Consider the following 24,394-nt stretch of genomic DNA (forward strand, 5'->3'; position numbering starts at 1 on the left):
CTCGGACCATTTTCTCTGTTCCTGCTGCCGAAAAACATCCCCACAGCATGATACTGCCGCTGCCATGTTTCACTGTGGGGATGGTGTTCTTGGGATGATGAGCTTTGTTGGTTTGGAGCCAGACATAGCGTTTACCTTGGTGGCCAAAAAGTTCAATTTTGGTCTCATCTGACCACAGCACATTCGTCCATACAAATGGGGAGTCTCCCACATGTCTTTTGGCAAACTCAAAACGAGCCTTACAATTTTTGTGTGTAAGTAAAGACTTTTTTTTCTTCCCACTCTTTCATAAAGGCCACCTTTTATGGAGTGTACGGCTTATTGTGGTTGATTGTGGACAGATGCTCCAGTCTCTGCTTGGGAACTCTGCAGCTCCTTCAGGGGTACCTTTGGTCTCTGTGTTGCCTCTCTGATTAATGCCCTGCTTGCCAGGGCTGAGAGTTTTGGTGGGTGGTCCTCTCTTGGCAGGTTTGTTGTGGTACCATGTTCTTTTCATTTGATGATCATGGATTTGATGGTGCTTCGGGGGATCATCAGAGATTGGGATTTTTTTTTTATAACCCAACCCTGACTTGTACTTTTCAATAACTTTGTTCCTGACTTGTTTGGAGAACTCCTTGGTCTTCATGGTGTTGTTTGGTTAGTGGTGCCTTTTGCTTAATGGTGTTGCAGCCTCTGTGGCCTTTCAGAAAATGTGTGTATATCCTGACAGACTATGTGACACAGATTTGCACACAGGTGGATGTCCTTTCATTAAACATGTGACTTATGAAGGTAATTGCTTGCACCAGAAATTTTTAGGCACTTCATTGCAAAGTGGGTGAATACATATGCACATGCCAATTTTTAGTTATTTGATTCCATAAATTTAATTTATGCCTATATTTTTATCACTTCACCAACTTAGACCATGTAGTGCTGATCCATCACACACAAATCGGATGCAGATGTAAAGTAGACATATGGGAAATGTTATTTATTAATTACTTTGTACAGCATGACTAACTGGTTTAAGTATATAAAGATTGAAAGTTTGAAAATTGTAATTTTTTTTTCAAAATTTTCACCAAAATTGCGATATTTCTAAACGCAAGTCATATCGAACACATTTTACCACTATCATGAAGTACAATATGTCACGAAATAACAATCTCAGAATCACTGGGATATGTTGAGGCATTCCAGAGTTGTTTCCACATAAAGTTACACTGGTCAGATTTCGAAAATTTTGCGTGGTCATTAAGGTCAAAATTAGCTTGGTGACTAAGAGGTTAAGGGCATAAAACTTCAATGTTCAAAAATTGTGAATTTTTTTTACATTTTCATAAATGTTACATTTTCTCACAAATAAACGGAAATCACATTGATCTAAATTTAACAATAATATGAAGCACAATGGGTCACAAAAAAACTTTCTCAGAATCAGTGTAATATGTGGAAGTGTTCCAGAGTTATTACCTCATAAAGTGAAACTTGTTAGAATTGAAAAATTTGACCAGGTCAGGAAGGTGAAAACAGTCTTTGACGGTAAGAGGTTAAAAGTTTAGGGCATGCATGACAACGCAGAACATAGTCCGACTGCAGGGAGTGATAGGAAGTTCAGAGCTAATAATTACATAGTTGAATATGTTTTTCTTCAGCTATCAATAAATTACAAAGGTTCAGGGTCATTTTTCTTGGTGACAAACTCTTTTAAGTTCACCGTATTCCTGGGGTCACGGGAATCTCCCTTTACTCTTCTAGTTCAACAACTTCCCATATTAAGTCTGAGACAGCAGGGCGGTGGCAAAGTGTTATCACACAACCGTATGGGCTGGGGCTACCTGAGATATATAATGGGTTATACACAGGTGTATGCAGACTACTCACCTGTTCTCACCCTGTACAGGAGGAAGGGGCTAAAGAGCGAAAGATGAGTGGAGGTAAGAAAATGTGAAGCAGCAGCTTCTCTTTATAGGTAGATATATAATCCACTGTACTGTTTGATATATTCAGCCTTCTGATCAGCAGGCTTTTTTGAGGAATTAGTGCTATGACCATTAATAAGGAAATTTGATTGTTCATTAAGGTCTACTGCTACATTTATCACACAAACCAAAATAATAATAATGTCCTAAAATAATGTAAAACACAGTTCTCAACATTGAAATTGCAACACCAAGAAGGAGAAGTCATGGAATTATGGAAATTACTCATTGATTGATATGTTACTAATCTGCAAATGATGAGAAAATGGAAACAAAATGTTCACAACATCTCAGTTTATTCAGAATTGAGAATGAGTGCTATAACCCTGTACTTACACGTTTTGGCTACTATAAAAGGGGTTATTAATGGTTTTCTGAGGAATATTCTGCCACGCTAAATGCACTTTTGGAGCACAAATCATCAAAATCTGTTGCTGGCAGCTCCCTTTGCAATTGCCGACCTATGACGTCCCAGATGTGCTGAATGGGAGACAGGTGGCTGCACAGTTGGTATTCACATTGAGGTTAATTGACACAAGGTAAGATTTTAATGCTAGAGACAGAACCGCCCGACTGGGTACATCTTGTCGTGGTAGGATAGCTTTTATGCTTTTTGATCAAATAGTGTTAACCAAGTACCCTATGTTATTTACATGTACTATTATTATTTACTTACTATAGGGTCATTTTGTATTTTTCTTGGGTTTTGTCTGTGAAATGGCCACAGTGTGTGAACGTGCTTTTACATATTATCATTTATATGACATATATCCTAAGTCATATTGCAAGGCTCGTTAAAGGGTCCATATTGACTTGTAGAATTGCTACTTCCAATAGGTGGCGCTAGAGTTGAAGTCCTCTTCCTCTCTGATGAGACAATTTGCATATGTGATTTTATGAAATTCCATGGGTTTTGACCATTTCTTTTGTAAGACAGACCACCCATTTAAGCTAGCCATACACATAAGATAACTGAAAGATGGGGAGATGGAGAAGATAACTGTTAGCTGAACATTAGATATCACTTTCACCTCTTTCAACTTGGACAATGCTAATGATGCGAAGGCCACATTCACACGAATGTATTTTCAGTCCGAGTGCTGTCTGTATTAAAAAAAAAAACTTTGCAGAGACAGCACTAGGACCAATGTTATTCAATAGGGCTGTTCAGTTGACAGTTTTTTTCACAAAGACCGAATTTCAGCATAAAAATCTCACAATGCACTATTCTCTTACGTATTTCAGATGAAACTCACCTATTCATGTCTACGGATGTGCAAAAAAAATATAGGACATAGTAAACTATTTTTGGTCTTGTAAATTTTGTTTACTGAAAATTAAAATTGGAGGCCACACAGGTGACAATTCAGATGAAAAATCAATAGCTTTTTTTCTGGATGAAAACTGGAAACTTTTTATACAATCATGTGAACTAACCAAAAGTGAATACAGCTGAAGAGGGTGTTAGCTAAAACTAAACAGTGCTGTCTACACTCCACTCCTGCTCCTCCGCCCCATTCACATTGATGGAGATGATCTGCCATATTTTCTCATCCAGGAAACTTTTGGATTGAGTGGCATTATTGGGGAAAATATGGTTCTTTGAACTTAAAGCAGGGATCGATCATAGCTATACATCTAAGCATAACACATAATACGATCCAAGTGTGGTTTTAATGCAATTATTCTATTTTTATTGTAGACGAGGTCGGATCCTTGGTCTTTGATATTGGTTCATTTTCAGTACGTGTCGGCTATGCGAGAGAGGACCATCCTGAGGTGAGACATTTGTATAAACCACTTCATTTCTACAAGTTGACAATTCCGAATAACATAGTTATATAGTAAGACAATGATTTACATGTTATTATGAGGAAATGAGATCTACAATAATACATATACACAATGCTGAGAGAATAAAAGGCAAGAACTATGTTGTTCTAGCAAAACACTGAGAAATAATGACATTAAACATAGAATATGAAAATAAATATGACATCCGATGGGACAACAATGGTATAGTTATTAAAAATATGAAATATACTGAGCATTAAATGATAAGAATTCTATTAAATATTCCCTCACAACTATTGCAGGTAGATTTTCCTACATCAGTCGGTGCAGTAAATTATGCCAAAGATGGGAGCGCACCATCAAAGTATTACGTAGATCCGAACATTCATGACATACCCCTGGAGAACATGGAAGCCATTGCACCAATAAAGGAAGCAATGAGTAAGTGGTCTCTCTCTTAAAGGTTTTCTATTTTATACGGATTATACATTTTCCTATTTTTATGTAATATGTTAGGTATACTGAGAAATAAAAAAGATGTTTCTGAAGACATCTATAACAGGTGCGCCATGTTACTGGCTTACTGGCAAGATGACTACTAAAATGAAGTCACCTCAACAGACATGCATCTACTAGCAGGTGTCTGTAACTTCTCATTTTCCAAATTTTTGAGGGTTTCAAAAACCATGCCTGTTATGCCTTTTTAGGCCTCATTCAGCCATCTGTATATCATGGTCCAAGCGCGGACCATGATTATCAAACTGACAATAGGTCTTCTGACCCAAACTAACCAGCCTCAAAGACCCATACGAAGGCTATTGGGTTCAGACAATCCTGAAGTTGCAGTCCTTACCTGTATGTGTAGATGATTTACCATAAGCTTAGGGCTACATGACGACGTGTTGTGTGACACTGAAATTGCATACACTGCATACACATAAACTAATGACTGCTAACAGAAAGGACAATCAAAATTTGCCATAGTGCTCCTTTAAACAATACGATTATTAGTATCTGCAAACCCCTTCTACGAGGTTTATAAAAAAGATATTTATCAACCAATGAGTGACTTATTTTTTTATTAAAATGTGAATCTCCAAGAACCGCTCTATTAAAAGTACTTATAAACATTGGCAGTGGTGTAATTTGAAGCTTTTGGACACCAGGGCAAAATCTCCAACAGGGCCCCCAACAATCATGGGCCTTTTAATAGAACTGATCTTCTCATATGAGAATAATGAGAGAGAGAGAATGGTTTAAGGCATTTTTATTGCTTAATGCAAAGTCAAAAGTTTACATACATTTCATTAGTATTTGGTACCATTGCCCTTAAACTGAATGACTTGGGTCAAACGTTTGCGATATCCTTCCACAAACTTCTCACAATAGTTGGTCAGAATTTGGGCCCATTCCTCTGACAAAACTGGTGTAACTGATCCAGGTTTGTAGGTCGCCTTGCTCGCACCTGCCTTTTCAGCTTTGCCCATAAATTTTCAATAGGATTGAGATCAGGGCTTTGTGATGGCCACTCCAAAACATTGACTTAGTTATCCTTAAGTCACTTTGTTACCATTTTGGCAGTATGCTTCGGGTCATTGTCCATTTGGAAGACCCATTTCCGCCCAAGCTTTAACTTCCTGGCTGATGTCTTGAGATGTTACTTCAGTATTGCCACATAATCTTCTTTTCTCATGATGCCATCTATTTTGTGAAGTGCACCAGTCCCTGATGCAGCAAAATGCCACAACATGATGCTGCCACCCCCGTGTTTCACAGTTGGGATGGTGTTCTTAGGCGTCAAAGCTTCTCCCTTTTTCCTCCAAAATGTAACGATGGTCATTATGCCCAAAAATTTCAATTTTAGTTTCATCAGACCACAGGACATGTCTCCAAAAATTAAGGTCTTTGTTCCAGTGTGCATTTGCAAACATTAATCCGGCTTTTTTATGTTTCTTTTGGAGTAATGGCTTCTTCCTGGCAGAGAGGCCTTTCAGCCCATGTTGATACAGTACTCGTTTCACTGTGGATATTGACACAATCTTACCAGCTTCCGCCATCATCTTCACAAGGTCTTTTGCTTTTGTCCTTGGGTTGATATACACGTCGGACCAAAGCACGTTCATCTCTGGGACACAGAACCCATCTCCTTCCTGAGCGGTATGATGGCTGGACATTCCCACCTTGTTTGTACTTGCGCATAATTGTTTGTACAGATGAACGAGGCACCTTCAGGTATCTTGAATTCGTCCCAAGCATGAGCCAGACTTGTACAAGTCCACAATTCTCTTTCTGATATCTTGGCTAATTTCTTTAGAGTTTCCCATGATGCTACACAATGAAGCAGTGTGTTTCAGGTGTGCATTAAAATACATCCACAGGTGTGTCTCTAATTAACTTGCCAAAAAAACTATCAGAAGCTTCCAAACACATTACATCATCATATGGGCAGTCCAGAATTGTTTAAAGGCATAGTAATCTTAGTGTATGTAAACTTTTGACTTTGCAGTAAGTAATAAAAATGCCTTAAAACATTCTCTCTCTCGCATTATTCTGACATTTGGCAAATATTAAAAATTATGGTAATCCTAATTGACCTAAAATGGTAAAGGTTTATTCTGACTTCATGTCAGATATTGAGAAAAACATGCATATGTGTCTTTTTATATAGTGTATGTAAACTTCTGGTTTCAACTGTATATATACATATATAATATATGGCCTGAGAAAGGTTCACTTGAATCGAAACGTTGCCACGCCACCTGGGCTAATTAAAGTCCTCTTGCTTTTGGTAAAAATTAGAGTGCTGCCTAGTTTTTCTATTTCTATATATGTGTGTGTGCATATATATATGATATATATAACATATATAATTGCCTATCATTTCTACCAGTTGTCTGTTCCATTTGCAGAACAGCAGGAGAAATTGATTCACAATCAGTTTTGCTTCATAACTGGACAAGTAGATTTCACAGAGGTGTTATTGACTTGGAGTTACATTGTGTTGTTTATGTATGTGTGTGTGTATATATACTGTATATATATAGATATATATATCTATATATATATCAGGTTTTGGTCGCAGCAAAAAAGCAACGTGTGAGCATAGCTTTAAACAGTTAATGTAAAAAACAAGTGGCATTCTGACAAACAATGACTTCATGGGCATAAAAGTAAAATTACTTTTTAGCAACTGGTTATAAATTGCGCCGGGAGACTCCATTTAAGGCATAGATGAGACTCCTGCAAGATCAAGATTGCAGCTTTTACCATATATAGCAGGCATGGCGCATTACTGAACCGGTTATATGACTTGTATTCTTACATGGGAAGGATTAGGACCGGCTAACGCCTCCATTGGGAAGGATTACATTTTTATCTGTAACCGCTGAACAGATAACCATGTATACAACCTACTATAAATTCTTTTATGACTTTTCTAGTAATATAAGTAGGAAGAATCCATTGTAACTACCTGGGGGTGAGTTCATTATTTTTTAAAGGCATATTTTAATATCTAAACTAAATTTCTCTTTACTTTCTATAGTTGACGACTGGGACGGTTTCCAGGCAATTTTAGATCACACATATCAAAACTGTATCAAGTCCAAATCTAGTCTACATAGGGTAATGATGTCTGAACCCGCCGTAAGTAATTACTTTTCAATCACAAAAAGTAATAACAGTATTAATATGTATCGAGAAATAAATAAGCTCAAAACATTACTCTTTCTGTGTTACCTATAGAATTCATAAGTCCAAATTAAAGCCAGCTTTGTAAATGTTATATGAGGACATTTGGAAAAGATGTTACAGTTATGTTATTGAGGTGATGGTCTAACAGGGGTGGAGTGCTCAGTCAAAGCTTATACAGAGAAGCAGAAAAAACTGGCCGGCACTTCCAAAACAAGAAATAGGTGTGAACAGGTGCTTATTAGGAGCAGCTAGTTCCATATACAACTAACAAACAAAGCAGCACACTGCAACGCAAAGTATGCAAATATTAAATATGAATAGCATTACTGCTGTAGAAAATAGAAATAAATGAGAAATCTTAGCGCATAAATTGGCCAATTCATTCATTACAGCAGTAATGCTATTCAAATTTCACATATTTCATGTTCGCATACTTAGTGTTACAGTGTGCTGCTTTGTTTGTTAACAGGGGCATAACGACAGTATGTAAGGATAAAGAACACATAAGGCTAAGTGTACAATGCTTGGTAAATTTTTGCAGATAGAAGGAAAATGGCACATCCACAAATCTCATTAAAAACCTTAATAAATAAAAAAAAAGAAATAAAAAAAAAACAAAAAAAACCCCAAATGAGCATTTAACATGCAGTAAATAAGTAAACAGTAATAGTACATGTAAATAACATACGGCACCTAGTTACTACTATTTCGACCAAAAATGCATAAAAGCCATCCCACTGCAACAAGGTGTACCCAATCGGGATGGTCCTATCCTGTCTCTAGTATTAAAACTTTACTTTGTGTCAGCTGACCTCAATGTGGATAAGGGCAGCGCAGGACTATTCAGCAGAAGAAATTGCCCCGATTGGGTGTACCTTGTCGCGGTGGCATGGCTTTTACGCTTTTTTAAGTTGGGCATTTCACCTATATAGCTGACACAAGGTAAGGTTTTATTACTAGAGATTGGATAGGATTGTCCCGATTGGGTACACCTTGTAACAGTAGGATAGCTATTATGATTTTTGCTCAAAATAATGTTAACTAAGTACCCTATGTTATTTACATGTGCTATTACTATTTACTTATTTATTTACTACAAAGTGTATCTTAATTTTTTTTAATCGGGGTATGTGTGTGTGTAAAACACATGTAACACAAAAACCTGATTTAAGCAGAAGGTCATTTTCCAATTATAGTTTCCCTTTAAAAAAGTACTCTCATCAAAGCTTTTATCCTCTTAATATATTGCACTCATCATATTATATAACAATGTGTACTTACAATTGCTCATTTTGCTTTTCTACCCAGTTAATTCTTCTCTTTTCTCTGCTCTGTGTAGAAACAGGAAGTCTCTTGTTCCTGCATTTATCATTCCTCTCTTCAACTCCTGACCCAGCTGCTCACTCCTCCCCACGTGCCAGGCACTTTTGCAGTGACTCATGAGTCATACAGGAAAAATGTACATCCTGTTTCTACATAGAGCTTAGAAGGATTCAGCTAGTCACTTTTTAATCAATTGATGACATAGACCTAATGGAAAATAGAACAATTAGCTGGGTAGAAAGGCAAATTAGCAATTGTAAGTACACAGTGCTATATAGTATGATGATTGCAATATATTAAGAGGATAAAAATTTTGATGGAAGTGCTTCTTTAAAGACAGAGTCATCAGAGGCAGGAGGCTCGAAACACAATGGTGGCCACCTAGATTCCAAGGAAGGCTTTTTTTTCTCTAGTCCTGTTTTACTCTAGTACAACTCTCTCCTTTCCCAACAGAACATGACTATTGCCCTGATAATGCCCTGTCTGCTGTATATGGACACTTTAGTATATCTGTATGCTATAGGAAAAATTACAATGCGTCTCTCTCTGTATCTATACATGGTTCATTAAGGGACTGGCCAGGGTGGTGGATAAGCAAAGAAAAAGGGATACTTAATCTAATGCTGCAGAGTCCAACTGTAGTGCACCATGTGTTTCTAGGTGCCTCTCTTGCGTATAACCACCCCTCTAGATGGCACCTCTTATATTTTTTCCATATCAGATGGAATGTGACCACTGCAGCCAATCAATGGCCATTGATTGGCTGTAGCAGTCACCTAATGCCCCCTGTCAGATGAAGAAGCAAGGAGGCTGTCCAGAGACACCAGCAAAAGTATGGAGGAGTGACAGGGGCCCATTAGGTGGTGTAAGATAGCTCTTGGACACATAGTTGATGGAGGTATGTATCACAGAGATGGTTGTCATCTGTGATGTAATTCTGGAGTGTTGCTCTAGTGCACATAGCACTAAGAGGATTGTTTGGTGCATCCGGGCCCAGGTTTTACTGGCAGCCTGAGAGACGGGCAGGTCTGGCTGCCCACATACCTCACCTGTGGGTATGGTTAAAAGGTTAAAAATAGAGTCCTTTGTTTGACACACAAGTCTGTGTATGGAGGGAGAAGTCCTCCTGTGTGTTATCATCTCCAGACTGAGCCAATATACTGGATGCTATCCAGCCTGTGTTCCCACAGGACTGGCTAACCAGAGACTTTGCCTAAAGGACTGTTTTCTTTGTTTTGTCTGCACTGAAGGCTGTTTGTTTTCCTTTTGCTTGTGGACGGTTTATGGGGTAATAAACCGACATAGACATTTAAAACAGAAACGCTTCCTGTTTTGCTTCCCGACGCACCCAAGTGAGTAGAAACCCTACAGTGGGTATGTATTTTTTTTTATATGTTAGGACCACCATGGGCTTATTTTAAACCTGATAAATTGTAGTGGACAGACACTTTAAGCTTCTGAGATCTCTATGATGATGTCTGTTGACAGATGAACAGTTGTCATGTAACTCTGTCTTTGCGAAGAGTAAGGGATATAGGTCTCTGTAAGAGAAAACGTGAGCTCCAACCAATAGTAAGATAAGATATATTATAAAAATGAAATCAGTACAAAATGTTGGACCTGGATAGATTTATTTTTAGATAAAATAAATTACATGGCCACATATATAGCACTACATCAATAAGGACATCATCTAGGGCAGCATTTCACCATATTTATTGTAGAAAAAAACCCAGCAAAGATTATTTCTATGACAAAATGTAACACCTCTGAGGATCACACTCCCCATAGGGCAAGGAAAGTGTTTCTGCCTGTAACCCAAGACCTGTGTAATTGATGGTGGCTGATGTGACCAGGCCTTCAGTTAGGTGAAAAGTTTCATCGAGCAGTTCAGTTAAAGACTGTCATCGCTGTCACCACAAACATAAGGCACATTCCCAGATCTATTTCTATTTCAGCATGTTTTTCTTGCATGTGGCAACTGTTTTATTCTATTTTGTATTCACTTTCTTTTTATCTGTTTCCTCCTTAAAAGCAGATGGAGATCAAGTGCCTAAATTATTATTTTCTGTTGTCACAGCAATGAATCAGTTTATAAATGAATAAAAATGAATGTCTTCTGTTTTTCATCCAATTTATCAAATCCCCATATACTTGAATAGCAGAATCTGATCCACAAACACAAATGCGAATAGGACTTGTACAGAGTTTAAAAGAATGGACACATCGGTCAGTTCTAAAAACACACAGAAAAACAGATTTTTGTTTCATTAAACTCTGTGGATCAGTGTGCTTTTACAGGGGGGATTCTGGACAGAATACACCCTGAAGGTATATGCCGTGTGCACATACCCTAAGGGTGTATTCAGTTTTTTGCAGCAGAAACTCTCCAAAAACCAGTTAAAAAAACATGCGTTTTGATTGGAGAATTCTGTTCTCAGCAAAAAACACAGTGTGAACACACCCTAATGTTGACTTCTATGTAACACCCTTATGTTGATTTCTATGGAGCCAGGACAGTAGTTAAAATATTTTCTAAATACTGATTGTATGTTGGGTGAAATATTTTCCTCTTTTTTTTTTTGCAGTGGAATACAAGAGAGAAAAGGGAGAGACTGACAGAGTTGATGTTTGAGCACTACAACATTCCAGCATTTTTCCTCTGTAAATCTGCAGTTCTTAGCACGTATCCTTGTTAAGTACTGAATTGTGAATAATTTATATGTCCTACACTATTAACATGTGCAGGATGTTTACTAATGATCTGTAATTACAAAATTGTGTGTGATTTTATAATTTATTTTTCTTGATTGCTTCCAGGAATAAAAAGTAAGGCTTGTTTGCTTGGGTTTCCCCTCCACTTACAGGGCATCAGAGGTAGGGGTGTAGATGATTAGAAAAACAATGCTGCTTTCTTCCAGGATCCGCAGCATACATGTCCAAGGTTAAGGTTTTATATTGCAACTCAACTCCGTTCACTTAGATCTCCCTGAATTTGAAATGTTTTCGTGGTTCACTTTTTTGTGCATTTTTTCTTCTTAATTTTGCAAGCAAACAATGAAGTTGTTCACAGCCTGTTGACAGTAGGGTACATCTAGAGTGAAAAGTACAGAAAATGTAACATACCATAATTACAATTGATAACAAAAATATAGAGCGACTGAGTACAGTAAATGGGAACCTATCAGCAAAACAAGAAACAAACAAAACAGTATTTACCTGCAGACATAGAGGTAATCTGCAGGTAATTACCCTTTAATACAGTTTAGCAGTCTAGTTGGAAGTGCAGCTGCAGGGAAAAAATGAAGTTACATTCCCCCTGCAGCCACTTGTTTCTTTTTATCAAGGCAGCTTACAGCCAGTAACCAGTCATCGCTCTCTACACACTGAGCGCGCTGTTATCACTCCCTGCAGAGCAAGATGTCAGTCAAGGAGCAGGGAGTGATTACAGCACGCTCAGTGCTGTAATCCAGCAGCCCTGATGTCTGGATGCATGTGGCTGCAGGGAGATTATAACTTTATTTTCTCCCTGCAGCCGCAGTTCCATTTAGATTGCTGCACACTTTTAAAATGATACTTACTTGCAGGTTTTCACTATGGCTACAGGAAAATATTGTTTGCTTCTTTTTGGCTGACAGGTTTGATTTAACCAAAGGAAAAATAAAACAAAATGAGCATGTACCCTGTAGTAAGTAAATAGTAATAGTACATGTAAATAACACAGGGTACTTAGATAACACTATTTTGATCAAAAAAGTGTAAAAGCCATCCCACCACGACAAGGTGTACCTAATCAGGACAGTCCTATACTGCCTCTAATATTAAAACCTTACCTTGTGTCAGCTGACCTTAATGTAGATAAGAGCAAAGCAAGGCAGGGTCCCAACTGTTCAGACACCTGCCGCTGCCTTGCTTTGCTCTTATCTACATTGAGGTCAGCTGACACAAGGTGGGGTTTTAATACTAGAGACAGGATAGGACTGCCTCGATTGGGTACACCTTGTCGCGGTGGGATGGCTTTTATGCCTTTTTGATCAAAATTGTGTTAAGTAGGTACCCTATGTTATTGTACTAGTAGCTTATAGTGGTAATACTAGCAGTTAAGTAGCATACAAGTTGTTAAGGGGGTACTACATACTGAAAAGTGCTTGGGCTAATTTAAATGAGCCCTAGGTTTACCATTTCGAGTATAGCCTAATTCAGACATCTGTTAAACATAATCCCAGTATTCGCCGTGATGTCCAGGAACTACAGGACTCCTGACCTGATCGCAACAGCCTCATATAAGCCTATGAGACAATTGGGTTTTGTTCAAGAGACATGCAGTCAGTCCAGAAATCACGGCCCATCCTCAGATCGGGTTTGCCAGATTTCTTTATTAGACCTTACTTTTCATTTATAAAGCATTAATGCTAAATGTTCTTTAAGAAAATTTGCTTCTTGACTGCTGCAATTAGATTTTCTAATGGGCGACCTACTGCTTTGATATTGGATAGTGGTGCCACATATACTACGGCTACACCGGTTCTAGATGGACGAGTAATTCAACAAGGTAGAATAAGATTTTGGCATAAGAAATGTTACTTGTATAGTAATAAACCATAACTAGCCCCCTTTGTATTGGGAAAAGCGCTCTAACATAGTATTCAGGACTGGAGTGTAAACGGCAGGCATACTGTCCTTATATTTCTATTATTATTTATCTATTGCACTTTCTGTCAAAGCAACACCAAAAGCAAAGCTTTGCAAGACTTTTGGAGCATAAAATGTAGCCTTTGTCTTTCACCTCATATAAGATGTGGGTCTGGAAATAAATTAAAGAGTAAAGGATTATTCCAATCTTTCGAGAATGGTGCCATTATGTTATGTACGAGGAGAGGTGGTCGGAATTTCCAATATATTAGAATTCCGACCACCTCTTTACTAGCAGTCGGCATCAGCACCCCAGTTTCAAGTCAGAAGTGCGTGTTCTAAAGATCTGCCATAAGTGTACAGGATGCACCCAATTTTTGTTTTTCCTCCTCTTCTTCAAAGACCTATAACTTTTCTATCTTTTTAGTCGACATAGCTGTACAATAGTTTTTTTTTTTTTTTGCAGGATGAGTTGTATTTTTGCTTGCCACCATTCATACAATGTACTGAAAAACGGGAAAAAAAGTAACCAGAAATTCTAAAAAAAGATAATTGCACTATAATTTTCATGATGTTCATTTTGTAGTAAAAATGGCAAGGAAATATGATTTTCCATGTCAGTATGAGTACAACCATACCAAACCTGTATAGGTTTTTACTATTTCAGTGGCTTAAAAAAATTCTTGTGTTGCTGTTTTCCAACTTGCTTATAACTTTTTTTTTTTCATTCCTCCGTCGATAGATCTCTGTGAAGACTTGTTTTGGAAGATTTTATTGGTATCATTTTTGGGTAGATACTACTTTTTTATTGTTTATTATTGCTTTTTTTTTTTTCGGTGTGGTGTTGACCAAAAAAAGGCAATTTTGGTGTTTTGATTTTTTTTTTCTTTACAACATTTCCCGTACAGGTTTAACAATTTTTTATTTTGATAGATCAGACTCTTACATATTTGTATTTATATTTTTTATGATTATTAATTCTTTATTATTAACTGAGGAAAACAAATAAGTTTAGAAACTGTAAGTTTTTTTCTTGAAATACTTTTAAAATATTTTTTTCTTTAGCTTTTCACTTCTTAGTCCCCATAGGAGCCATGAACCTACAGGCTGTGCTTCGTAGAAGTACACAACATGGCAGTGACAGGGCTGTCAGCAGGCCATGGTTCTGTGGAAATGATGGAAGTGTAGAACTAACACACAAGCTGGATTACACGGCTTAAATACCGCCGTAAATGATGACCAGAAGGTATTTAAGATATTAACAGGAGCGATTGGAGCTCTGCTCCGATTGCGACTGTTACAGGTAGATGCTGGCTGTGTAAGGGCTTATTCACAGGTCAGTATGTTGTATCAGGGTTTGTATGTCAAAACTAGCAGTGGAACTTATAAAGAAAAACTATAATTGAAAGATTGACAGCTGTTCTGTGTTTTGGAGACACTCGTGGTTTTGGCATACAAATACTGATCAAAAATACTGATGTATGAATAAAGCCTAACACAGCTGACATTGGCCTTGTGTAGCGCACTCTCAGTTCCTGAGCCTGCTCCGTAAACCCATACCTCCTCCATGATGTAATGTATGGTTTATCATGGATCTTCGAGTGTTTAATTTATTTCCAGACACACACGTTAAATTGGGGTGAAAGATGAAGGTCAAATTTTATGTTCTAAATGTTTTATAAACCTTTACTTTAGATAAAAAAATATAAGGACAGCATGGTTGCTTTTTACAGACCAGTAAACTAAACGTATTGGAACTCTGACCACTTCTCTACTGACATTGCCTTTTTCTGAAGGATTCACTCACATATTTTGTATCATGAGTGGTCGGCGCTCATAGCGCAGGACCATTTCTGCTGCATGCAGGGGACCTGCTCGTCCCCTGTATGTAGCAGAGGCGATCGGACAGTTGCTGCTTCTAGTCTCCTATGGAGACTATAGAAGCATGCAAAAAGTAAAAAAAAAAAGTTTTTAAAAATATAAAAAAAAATAAAAAAATATAAAAGTTTAAATCGCCCCCCTTTTGCCCCATTCAAAATAAAATAATAAAAACTAAACCCCACATACACATATTTGGTATCGCCGCGTTCAGAATCGCCCGATCTATCAATATAAAAAAAGAATTAATCCGATCGGTAAACGGCGTAACGAGAAAAAAATTCTAAACGCCAGAATTATGTTTTTTGGTCGCCGCAAAATTGCAATAAAATGCAATAACGGGCGATCAAAACATCGGATCTACCCCAAATGTTATCAATAAAAATGTCAGCCCGGTGCGCAAAAAATAAGCCATCAACCAGCCCCAGATCACGAAAAATGGAGACGCTACGGGTCTTAGAAAATGGCGCTATTTTTTTATTTATTTTTTTACCAAATTTTGGAATTTTTTTTCACCACTTAAATATAAAAGAACCTATACATGTTTGGTGTCTATGAACTCGTAATGACCTGTAGAATAAGAAGGGCAGGTCAGTTTTAGCATTCAGTGAACGTGGTAAAAAAAATAAATAAAAAACAACTGTGGTATTGCACTTTTTTTGCAATTTTACCGCACTTGGAATTTTTTTCCCGTTTTCCCTTACAGGATATGGTAAAACTAGTAATGGCGTTGAAAAGTACAACTCGTCCCGCAAAAAATAAGCCCTCACATGGCCATATTGACCAAAAAATAAAAACGCTATGGCTCTGGGAACAAGGGGAGCAAAGACGAAAATGCAAAAACGGAAAATGCTCCGGGGCTTAAGGGGTTAAACATTTCTTTGTGTATTATTTCACTAGTTTTGTGTCATTTTATTAATAAATAAAACATTTATATGGTGATCCCATAGCATTTGCATATGTTTTTCTCTCCTTGTTTGTTACTACTGTTTTAAGTATGTGCTAGGCTGATCCCAATTATTGGATGGTGCCCTTATAAATTCTTTGCTCATCTCTCTACTGACAGTGGCGCTCATCAGGGCCCCGGTTTTCAGAAAGGTATAGGTCTCACTGATGGGACCTACATCTACTATACATTTGTGGCATATCCTGTGGCTATGCCATGAATGTATGAGATGGGAATACAGTGTTAAGCTAGACATGTCAGCAGTAGTGCCGATCGGCAACTCCGACGAAACATTTTTTACTGTCCATTAGCAGGACCAGAATAAAAAATACAGTATATTTTGCTTGCCAATTGTTTTATTCTTTTCCACTTGGTCCTTCACATTAAATTGAACACAGATTTGCTTTTGATTGTTGTCTGCAGCTTACTCAGAGAAATTCACAACACAGTATCTTCTCTATGATATATAACATAATTAATACTTATTGGCTAAATTCTTTTGGATTACCTTTACTGTGTGCCATTTCCAGGCGTTGTAAGGTCACCTCTGGCTGGAGACTTCATTACTCTGCAGTGTAGAGAGTTACTGCGAGAGATGAATGTGGATCTAATCCCTCCATATATGATTGCTTCTAAGGTGAGAAGATTTCTTATGCTAAATGAAGAGGTTTTAAAATAGTCTTAAAGTATTAATAATGATAGTATGACTTTTTGGGGCATATTTCAGGAGGTGGTACCTGAGGAAGAAAACTGGCAGAAAAAGGAAGCGCTGCCTCACGTCACCCGGTCTTGGCATGATCATATGTGCGGTGTAAGTACAACATTAATGTATGAAACAAACAGAATCCGGAAAACTAATGATTGAAAAGAATTCAATTCTACCACTTCCTTACAGAGTGTAATCCATGACTTTAAGAAATCTGTGCTACAAGTCTCCAGCACTGCTTACCATGAGAAGTGAGTCTGTCTGTAATGTCGGGCCATGTACTGGACACATATGTAGTTAATCAGTGTAAACTCTTCCACTCCTCCAGTGTAGCAGCCCAGATGCCGACAGTCCACTATGAATTTCCCAATGGCTATAACCGCAAGTTCGGAGTTGAGCGACTAAGCGTTGTGGAGGGATTATTTAATACTTCTGGAGTGAAGGTCGGTTATTGTGTATTTTTAGTGCTGAGTATTTTGTTAATTAGCAGACATACTAATATCCCAATTTTGTGAATCCTAAATGATGCAACTACAGCTAGAACAGAATGATACGGTTAATGCCCTTTGTCCTGGCATAAGTATTAGGCCCCCTTCACATGTCCATGTTTGCAGTACATGTGGTATCTGTTTTTTTCACATTTGCCACACGTACTCATTATACCCTATGCTACAGTGCACATGTCTGTGTTTTTACACAGATTGTGTGTCCGTGAAAATCACACAGAGACATGTCTGTTTTTTTTACCAGCAGCACGGATGACAAGGGCCAATACAAGCCTATGGGTCCATGAAAAACACATAAAGCACACGGATGGCAACCATATGTCATTCGTGTCTAAAGGGGTTCTCCACTACTAAGACAACCCCCTTCTTGATCTAAATGTTTGGCCCTTATAAAATAAAAAAGCCTATACTCACCTTCCGTGCCGTTGCAGTGGTGTCAGCACTCGCGGTCCCAGGGCTTTTGTGTGGTAATGAAACTTGACCCCGGTGCCCAATCAGCGCTGGCGTCACTGTCCCTGCCGTCGTACAAATTGAACATTAAGAGGAAGTCAGAGATCAGCTGCAGCTACTAGAACAAACCCTTTAACATTGCAAAGTATTGCAAACAGGCCCGACGTCAGCACCCGGGCAAGTGCCAGGGTCCTGAGCAGGCAGGGGGGCCCACTTGCCGTTGGGCACCCTGCCGCACTATAGGACCCCTCAGCGGAGAAGTCCGATGCCAGCGCCCGCGACTGCCTCCCGTCCCTCACCGCTTGCTCAGGGCTTCGGCACAATACTTACCCCTCCTCGTGCCTCCGCAGCAGGTCCTGTATTTTCCGTGGCTCCTGACTGTGATGTCTCAGGTCAGAGGGCGCGATGACGTCTTTCCAGTGTGCCCTCTGCTGAGCAGTCACAGCGCAGAGCGGGAAGACGGCGACATGGCTAAGGAGTCCAGAGCAGAGCAGTGGCAGCAGGTGAGAAGAAGTATTTGATTTTTTTTACTTTTTTATGGCCCAGCATTCTGCATGGGGGTGTTATATGGGGGCCCAGCATTCTGCATGGGGGCGTTATATGGGGGCCCAGCATTCTGCGTGGTGGCGTTATAAGGGGGCCCAGCATTCTGCATGGGGGTGTTATATGGGGGCCAGCATTCTGCATGGGGGTGTTATATGGGGGCCCAGCATTCAGCATGGGGGCGTTATATGGGGGCCAGCATTCAGCATGGGGGCATTATATGGGGGCCCAGCATTCTCCGTGGGGGCGTTATATGGGGACCCAGCATTCTGCATGGGGGCGTTATATGGGGGCCCAGCATTCTGCATGGGGGTGTTATATGGGGGCCCAGCATTCTGCACGGGGGCGTTATATGGGGGCCCAGCATTCTGCACGGGGGCGTTATATGGGGGCCCAGCATTCTGCATGGAGGACATTATATGGGTGCCAGCATTTGTATGGAGGACATTATATGGGGGCCCAGCATTCTGTATGGAGGACATTATAGGTCGGCCCAGCATTCTGCATGGAGGACATTATATGGGGGCCCAGCATTCTGTATGGAGGACTATACTGTCCGGTCTGCACTGTGCACTGTGAGGATTCGCCGGTTTCTGAGCTATTGTAGAATTTACAATCGATATCACTCATGTAATGTAAGAAGTAAGTGAAATCTTTGGCATTGTACTATATATATATATATAGATTTCTCTGCGGTATCTGTGCATCATGAATCGTGGTATGTGTTAAAAGGGGCACACTGAGACTCTTTTGCCCAGGGCCCACAAAACCTGGAGCCGGCCCTGATTGCAAAGTATAGGAGAAACTTTGTAATTTCTTTTTTTTAGCTGTACCAGAAAAACACAGATGGCACACTGATCCTAAACACTGATGACACAGGTACTGTTTTTCCGTATACTGGTTTTATACAGACGTGTGAAGGGGGCTTAAAGGGAACATAATGTGCATCTGAATAATGCTATAGTTCAGAAAAACTTGTAATAGTTATTTTTGATATCTCCATGAATATGGTTCATGGAGAAAAACTCAACATTTTGCTGTAGCTTACAGATTCAGGATTTTATATGACAGGATAGTTAGGAATTTGATAAAATAAAATGACCTGGTAAATCTTCAGCAATGAAGTGTCAACTACCTGCACATGACCGCTGAGACATCACTGGCCTGAGTGGACATGATAGCATGGTTGGCACATGACTGAAAAGATCATTGATTAGCGGCAGGGGTGACGTGTGGGTAGTTGGCCCGTCATTATCGCAGGCAGCTAACAAGGATCCTGTTGGGTAAGGGTTTTCTGAGTTGTAAAATAATTTAGAAGGAGAGTTGTAATAAAACAAATATCATATTTTTCAGACTATAAGATACACTTTTTGCCTCCAAAATTTTGTTGGAAAGTGGGGAGTGCGACTTATAGTTTGGCTGTGGATAGTTGGAGGGAACAGCAGCAGCGGCGGAGGACTGGGTCACAGGAGTCAGGAGCCGCCTGCTGCAGCTAACACTGTGCCGCTGTTAAAGAAAATGAATATTCACTGCCCCCCACGCCCATAGTCCCTCCAACCTCTATGCACTGAAGCCGGCAGTAGGAGGGACTATGAACGTGGGGAGCAGTGAATATTCATTTTCCTTAATAGCGGACACACTGTTATCCGCAGCAGGCGGCTCCTGCAGCTGCTCGGTGATCATGTGTGCCCTCTACTAAAGAGCATGAATATTCACTGCTCCCCACGTCCATAGTCCCTCCTACTGCCGGCTTCAGTGCATAAGTGTGGGAGGGACTATTGGCGTGGGGGGCAGTGAATATTCCAGCAGATGAACTCAGCATGTGAGGGCGCATGTCAGTGATGTCATGTGCTGTTTGAATCAGAACAGAACGCCGCTGGAGCAGAGGGAAGGTGGGTAGAATCCATTATTATTTTATGTGTGCGGCTTGAGGGGGCCATATATACCAGGATGGTGATAGAGCCATGTATACCAGGATGGGGGGGGCCATATATAACAGGATGGAGGGCCATGTAGCAGCACTCACCAGTCATAAAAAAAATTCCCACATTTATTGAAAAAAATAAATAAAAACACAGCAGAGAGGCATGTGCAGCACTATAAAACACAGACAACAGCCACTTCACGCTAGGTACATGCATCTACCTAAACCAGGAAGAAGTGAGTACCTAGAGTTGAAAAAGAACGTACCTAGCGCAAAACGGCTGTTGACAGTGGTTTATAGTGTTGCATATGCAGATTTTTTTAAATAAAGTCATGGAATTGTTATGACAGCGACACTCAACAATGTTCCTCTTTTATGCATGGTTTACAGACTGTTTGCACAACCTTTTGCTGAAGTAATTGGGGATTACTACCTTGAGAGAACCGGTATTCATTTATGGACTGTTATACTACACGTGTAAGCTGCAGCTAATGACTGTCGTAAGCGGTCTTGTGCTGTATAGTGCTGAGGCCAATGATTACCTGCACTTGCCATGTCTGGTATACAGCATTGTGACCAATGGAGAGCACTACGGTGACAGTAATGGGATGGTAGAGGATTCAGCACGTTGTGTTTTAATCACATTCCTCACTTTTTTCATTTATGACCGATTTCCTTGGAAGTTGTAATTGGTGCATAATGAAAACAGCATTTTCCTGCTGATGCACTTCGAGACCGTTTTCTTTATGTGGTTATTGATCTGTAACACTTATCTTACAATTACCAGTAAATGTGTCTCTTTTGTGTTTTATGTAGGGTATAAAAGAATAATTGCAATATATTCTCTCTTTAGGGCTTGGCTGATGATACCGCTCTTGGAGTTAGCCAAGTTGTGTTGAAAAGTATTGACATGTGCGATAGTAAAATTAGTGCGGTAAGTATAAAAGTGAGAAGTAAAAAGTTATCAATATGCACAGTAAGTGCCAACAAAAATGTATGCCTGTTTCCTATGGGGCCACAGCAGTTACTCTCAGATGGCTGTAATATGGGTGCATTTTAGCATAGGTAATTACATGAACACCCACTGCTCCCATGGAGGTTCCTCTGGTGATCTATCACTTAAAACTAAATAGTATAATAATTTTTCATTCATGCATTCATTTATTTATTAATATAATGGTAATTTTGCCTACTGACCGCGCTAACAGGGAATGTAAAATAATAATGTATTTTATTTCATAGAAATTGTATGGCAACATCATTGTCACAGGCGGAAATTCCTTATTACCAGGATTTACTGACAGACTCGCAAGAGAACTCTCAAATAGAACAAAGGTAACATGGATATATAATCGTTTTCTGGGACTCTGATACTCATTGCCTTTCTAATTGTCCAGATTATCCATATAGGAGGAGAGCCGTAATGAAATGTTTATATTACAGAACATAAAACTGAAGCTGGTCACTAATGAGCTGGTGGTAGAGAGGAGGCGGCTCAGTTCGTGGCTTGGCGGCTCCACTCTTGCTTCGCTGGTGAGTGAAAAATACTTAAAAGTATCGTAAGATTTATGAAGTCTACATCAAAATGCCAAGCACAGGGCCTGGTGCCCTCACTGTCTGACTAGGTCTATGTATACCTATATTATTTGCCTAAAGTGCTTTTTTAATCTATTGTTTTTGCATATTTACCCAACTGGACGTGGTTAAAAATGTCTATTTTTAATCAATTAATACGTGTACAAATACTGTAAAATAATAAGGTCATTGGCCTATGTACACTATCATCATTTTATTTCCTTTGCTTAGATTGGCCAAAAAAAACCCACAGTTTTTTTGGGAAATGCTGGCCAATGAGTTGTATACATGTAGAAAACCCTACTAAAGTCTGTATGCAGGCACACAATGGGGCAGCAAGGTGGCTCAGTGGTTAGCATTGTTGCTTTGCAGCACTGGGGGCCTGGGTTCAAATCCCACCAAGGAAAAAAAATATTGAAAGGACTGTGCGCCCCAATGGGGACAATGACTAGGCGCTATATACAGTTATATGAAAAAGTTTGGGCACCCCTATTAATCTTAAGCTTAATGTTTTATAAAAATTGGTGTTTTTGCAACAGCTATTTCAGTTTGATATATGTAATAACTGTTGGACACAGTAATGTTTCTTCCTTGAAATGAGGTTTATTGAACTAACAGAAAATGTGCAATCTGCATTCGAACAAAATTTGACAGGTGCATAAGTATGGGCACCCTTATCATTTTCTTGTTTTAAGTACTCTTACCTACTTTTTACTGACTTACTAAAGCCCTTTTTTTGGTTTTGTAACCTCATTGAGCTTTGAACTTCATAGCCAGGTGTATGCAATCATGAGAAAAGCTACTTAAAGTGGCCACTTGCAAGTTGTTCTCCTGTTTGAATCTCCTCTGAAGAGTGGCATCATGGGCTCCTCAAAACAACTGTCAAATGATCTGAAAACAAAGATTATTCAACATAGTTGTTCAGGGGAAGGATACAAAAAGCTGTCTCAGAGATTTAACCTGTCAGTTTCCACTGTGAGGAACATAGTAAGGAAATGGAAGAACACAGGGACAGTTCTTGTTAAGGTCAGAAGTGGCAGGCCAAGAAAAACATCAGAAAGGCAGAGAAGAAGAATGGTGAGATCAGTCAAGGACAATCCTCAGACCACCTCCAGAGAACTGCAGCATCAACTTGCTGCAGATGGTGTCACTGTGCATCGGTCAACTATACAACGCACTTTGCACAAGGAGAAGCTGTATGGGAGAGTGATGCGAAAGAGGCCGTTTCTGCAAGCACGCCACAAACAGAGTCGGCTGAGGTATGCAAAAGCACATTTGGAGAAGCCAATTTCTTTTTGGAAGAAGGTCCTGTGGACTGATGAAACCAAGATTGAGTTGTTTGGTCATACAAAAAGGCATTATGCATGGCGGCAAAAAAACACAGCATTCCAAGAAAAACACTTGCTACCCACAGTAAAAGTTACGCAGGGGATGGATCTTTCAGCAAGACAATGATCCAAAACACCGCTCCAAATCTACTCAGGCATTCATGCAGAGGAACAATTACAATGTTCTGGAATGACCATCCCAGTCCCCAGACCTGAATATCATTGAACATCTGTGGGATAATTTGAAGAGGGCTGTCCATGCTCGGCGACCATCAAACTTAACAGAACTGGAATTGTTTTGTAAAGAGGAATGGTCAAAAATACCTTCATCCAGGATCCAGGAAATCATTAAAAGCTACAGGAAGCGACTAGAGGCTGTTATTTTTGCAAAAGGAGGATCTACTAAATATTAATGTCACTTTTCTGGTGAGGTGCCCATACTTATGCGCCTGTCAAATTTTGTTTGAATGCAGATTGCACATTTTCTGTTAGTACAATAAACCTCATTTCAAGGCAGAAACATTACTGTGTCCAACAGTTATTACATATATCAAACTGAAATAGCTGTTGCAAAAACACCAATTTTTATAAAACATTAAGCTTAAGATTAATAGGGGTGCCCAAACTTTTTCATATAACTGTAAGCAAGTAAAATAAATAGAAAAAGCAAGGTCTGTAACATCTGTTTTGCCTTCGCTGACACATACATTGGCCAACACCAAGATTGGCCAACTGAAATAGTGTAAAATGCTGACAAGCCTAGTAATGGTTATTGTCTGTTCTTACAGGGAACCTTTCAGAGCTGGATATCAAAAAAGGAATATGAAGAAAAAGGAAAACAATGTGTGCAGACCAAATGCCCTTAACTTGGAATTAGAGAACTTAAGAAATCATTAAATCGATCTAGTAATTTCTTTTGTAGTGTAATTTACCAGTTACAGTGGGGTGAAAACATGTTTGCCCCCTTTTTGATTTCTTATTCTTTTGCATGTTTGTCACACTTAAATGTTTCAGATCACAAAACTAATTTACATATTAGACAATGATAACACAAGTAATCACAAAATGCAGTTTTTAAATTAAATTCTTTATTAAGGGAAAAAGAAATCCAAACCTACATGACCCTTTG

General features: G+C 39.1%; 1 protein-coding gene across 1 annotated transcript; it reads left to right on the forward strand.

The window, feature by feature from the left end:
* The first annotated feature begins 1,734 nt into the window (after window positions 1-1,734).
* On the forward strand, window positions 1,735-24,179 carry LOC141259272 (actin-like protein 6A). The gene is made up of 14 exons (XM_073674959.1): window positions 1,735-1,922; window positions 3,670-3,746; window positions 4,064-4,202; window positions 7,306-7,406; window positions 11,366-11,463; window positions 13,235-13,329; window positions 16,764-16,870; window positions 16,961-17,044; window positions 17,129-17,190; window positions 17,268-17,382; window positions 21,216-21,296; window positions 21,605-21,697; window positions 21,806-21,895; window positions 24,054-24,179. Exons 1-14 carry the CDS (start codon window positions 1,913-1,915, stop codon window positions 24,129-24,131), a joined length of 1,230 nt encoding a protein of 409 aa, XP_073531060.1. The 5' UTR covers window positions 1,735-1,912; the 3' UTR covers window positions 24,132-24,179.
* The last annotated feature ends 215 nt before the right edge of the window (window positions 24,180-24,394 follow it).

The sequence above is a fragment of the Phyllobates terribilis genome, unplaced genomic scaffold (assembly GCF_046119375.1).
Source record: "Phyllobates terribilis strain yellow unplaced genomic scaffold, ASM4611937v1 Scaffold_3__8_contigs__length_932513732, whole genome shotgun sequence".
NCBI classification, from domain to species: domain Eukaryota; kingdom Metazoa; phylum Chordata; class Amphibia; order Anura; family Dendrobatidae; genus Phyllobates; species Phyllobates terribilis.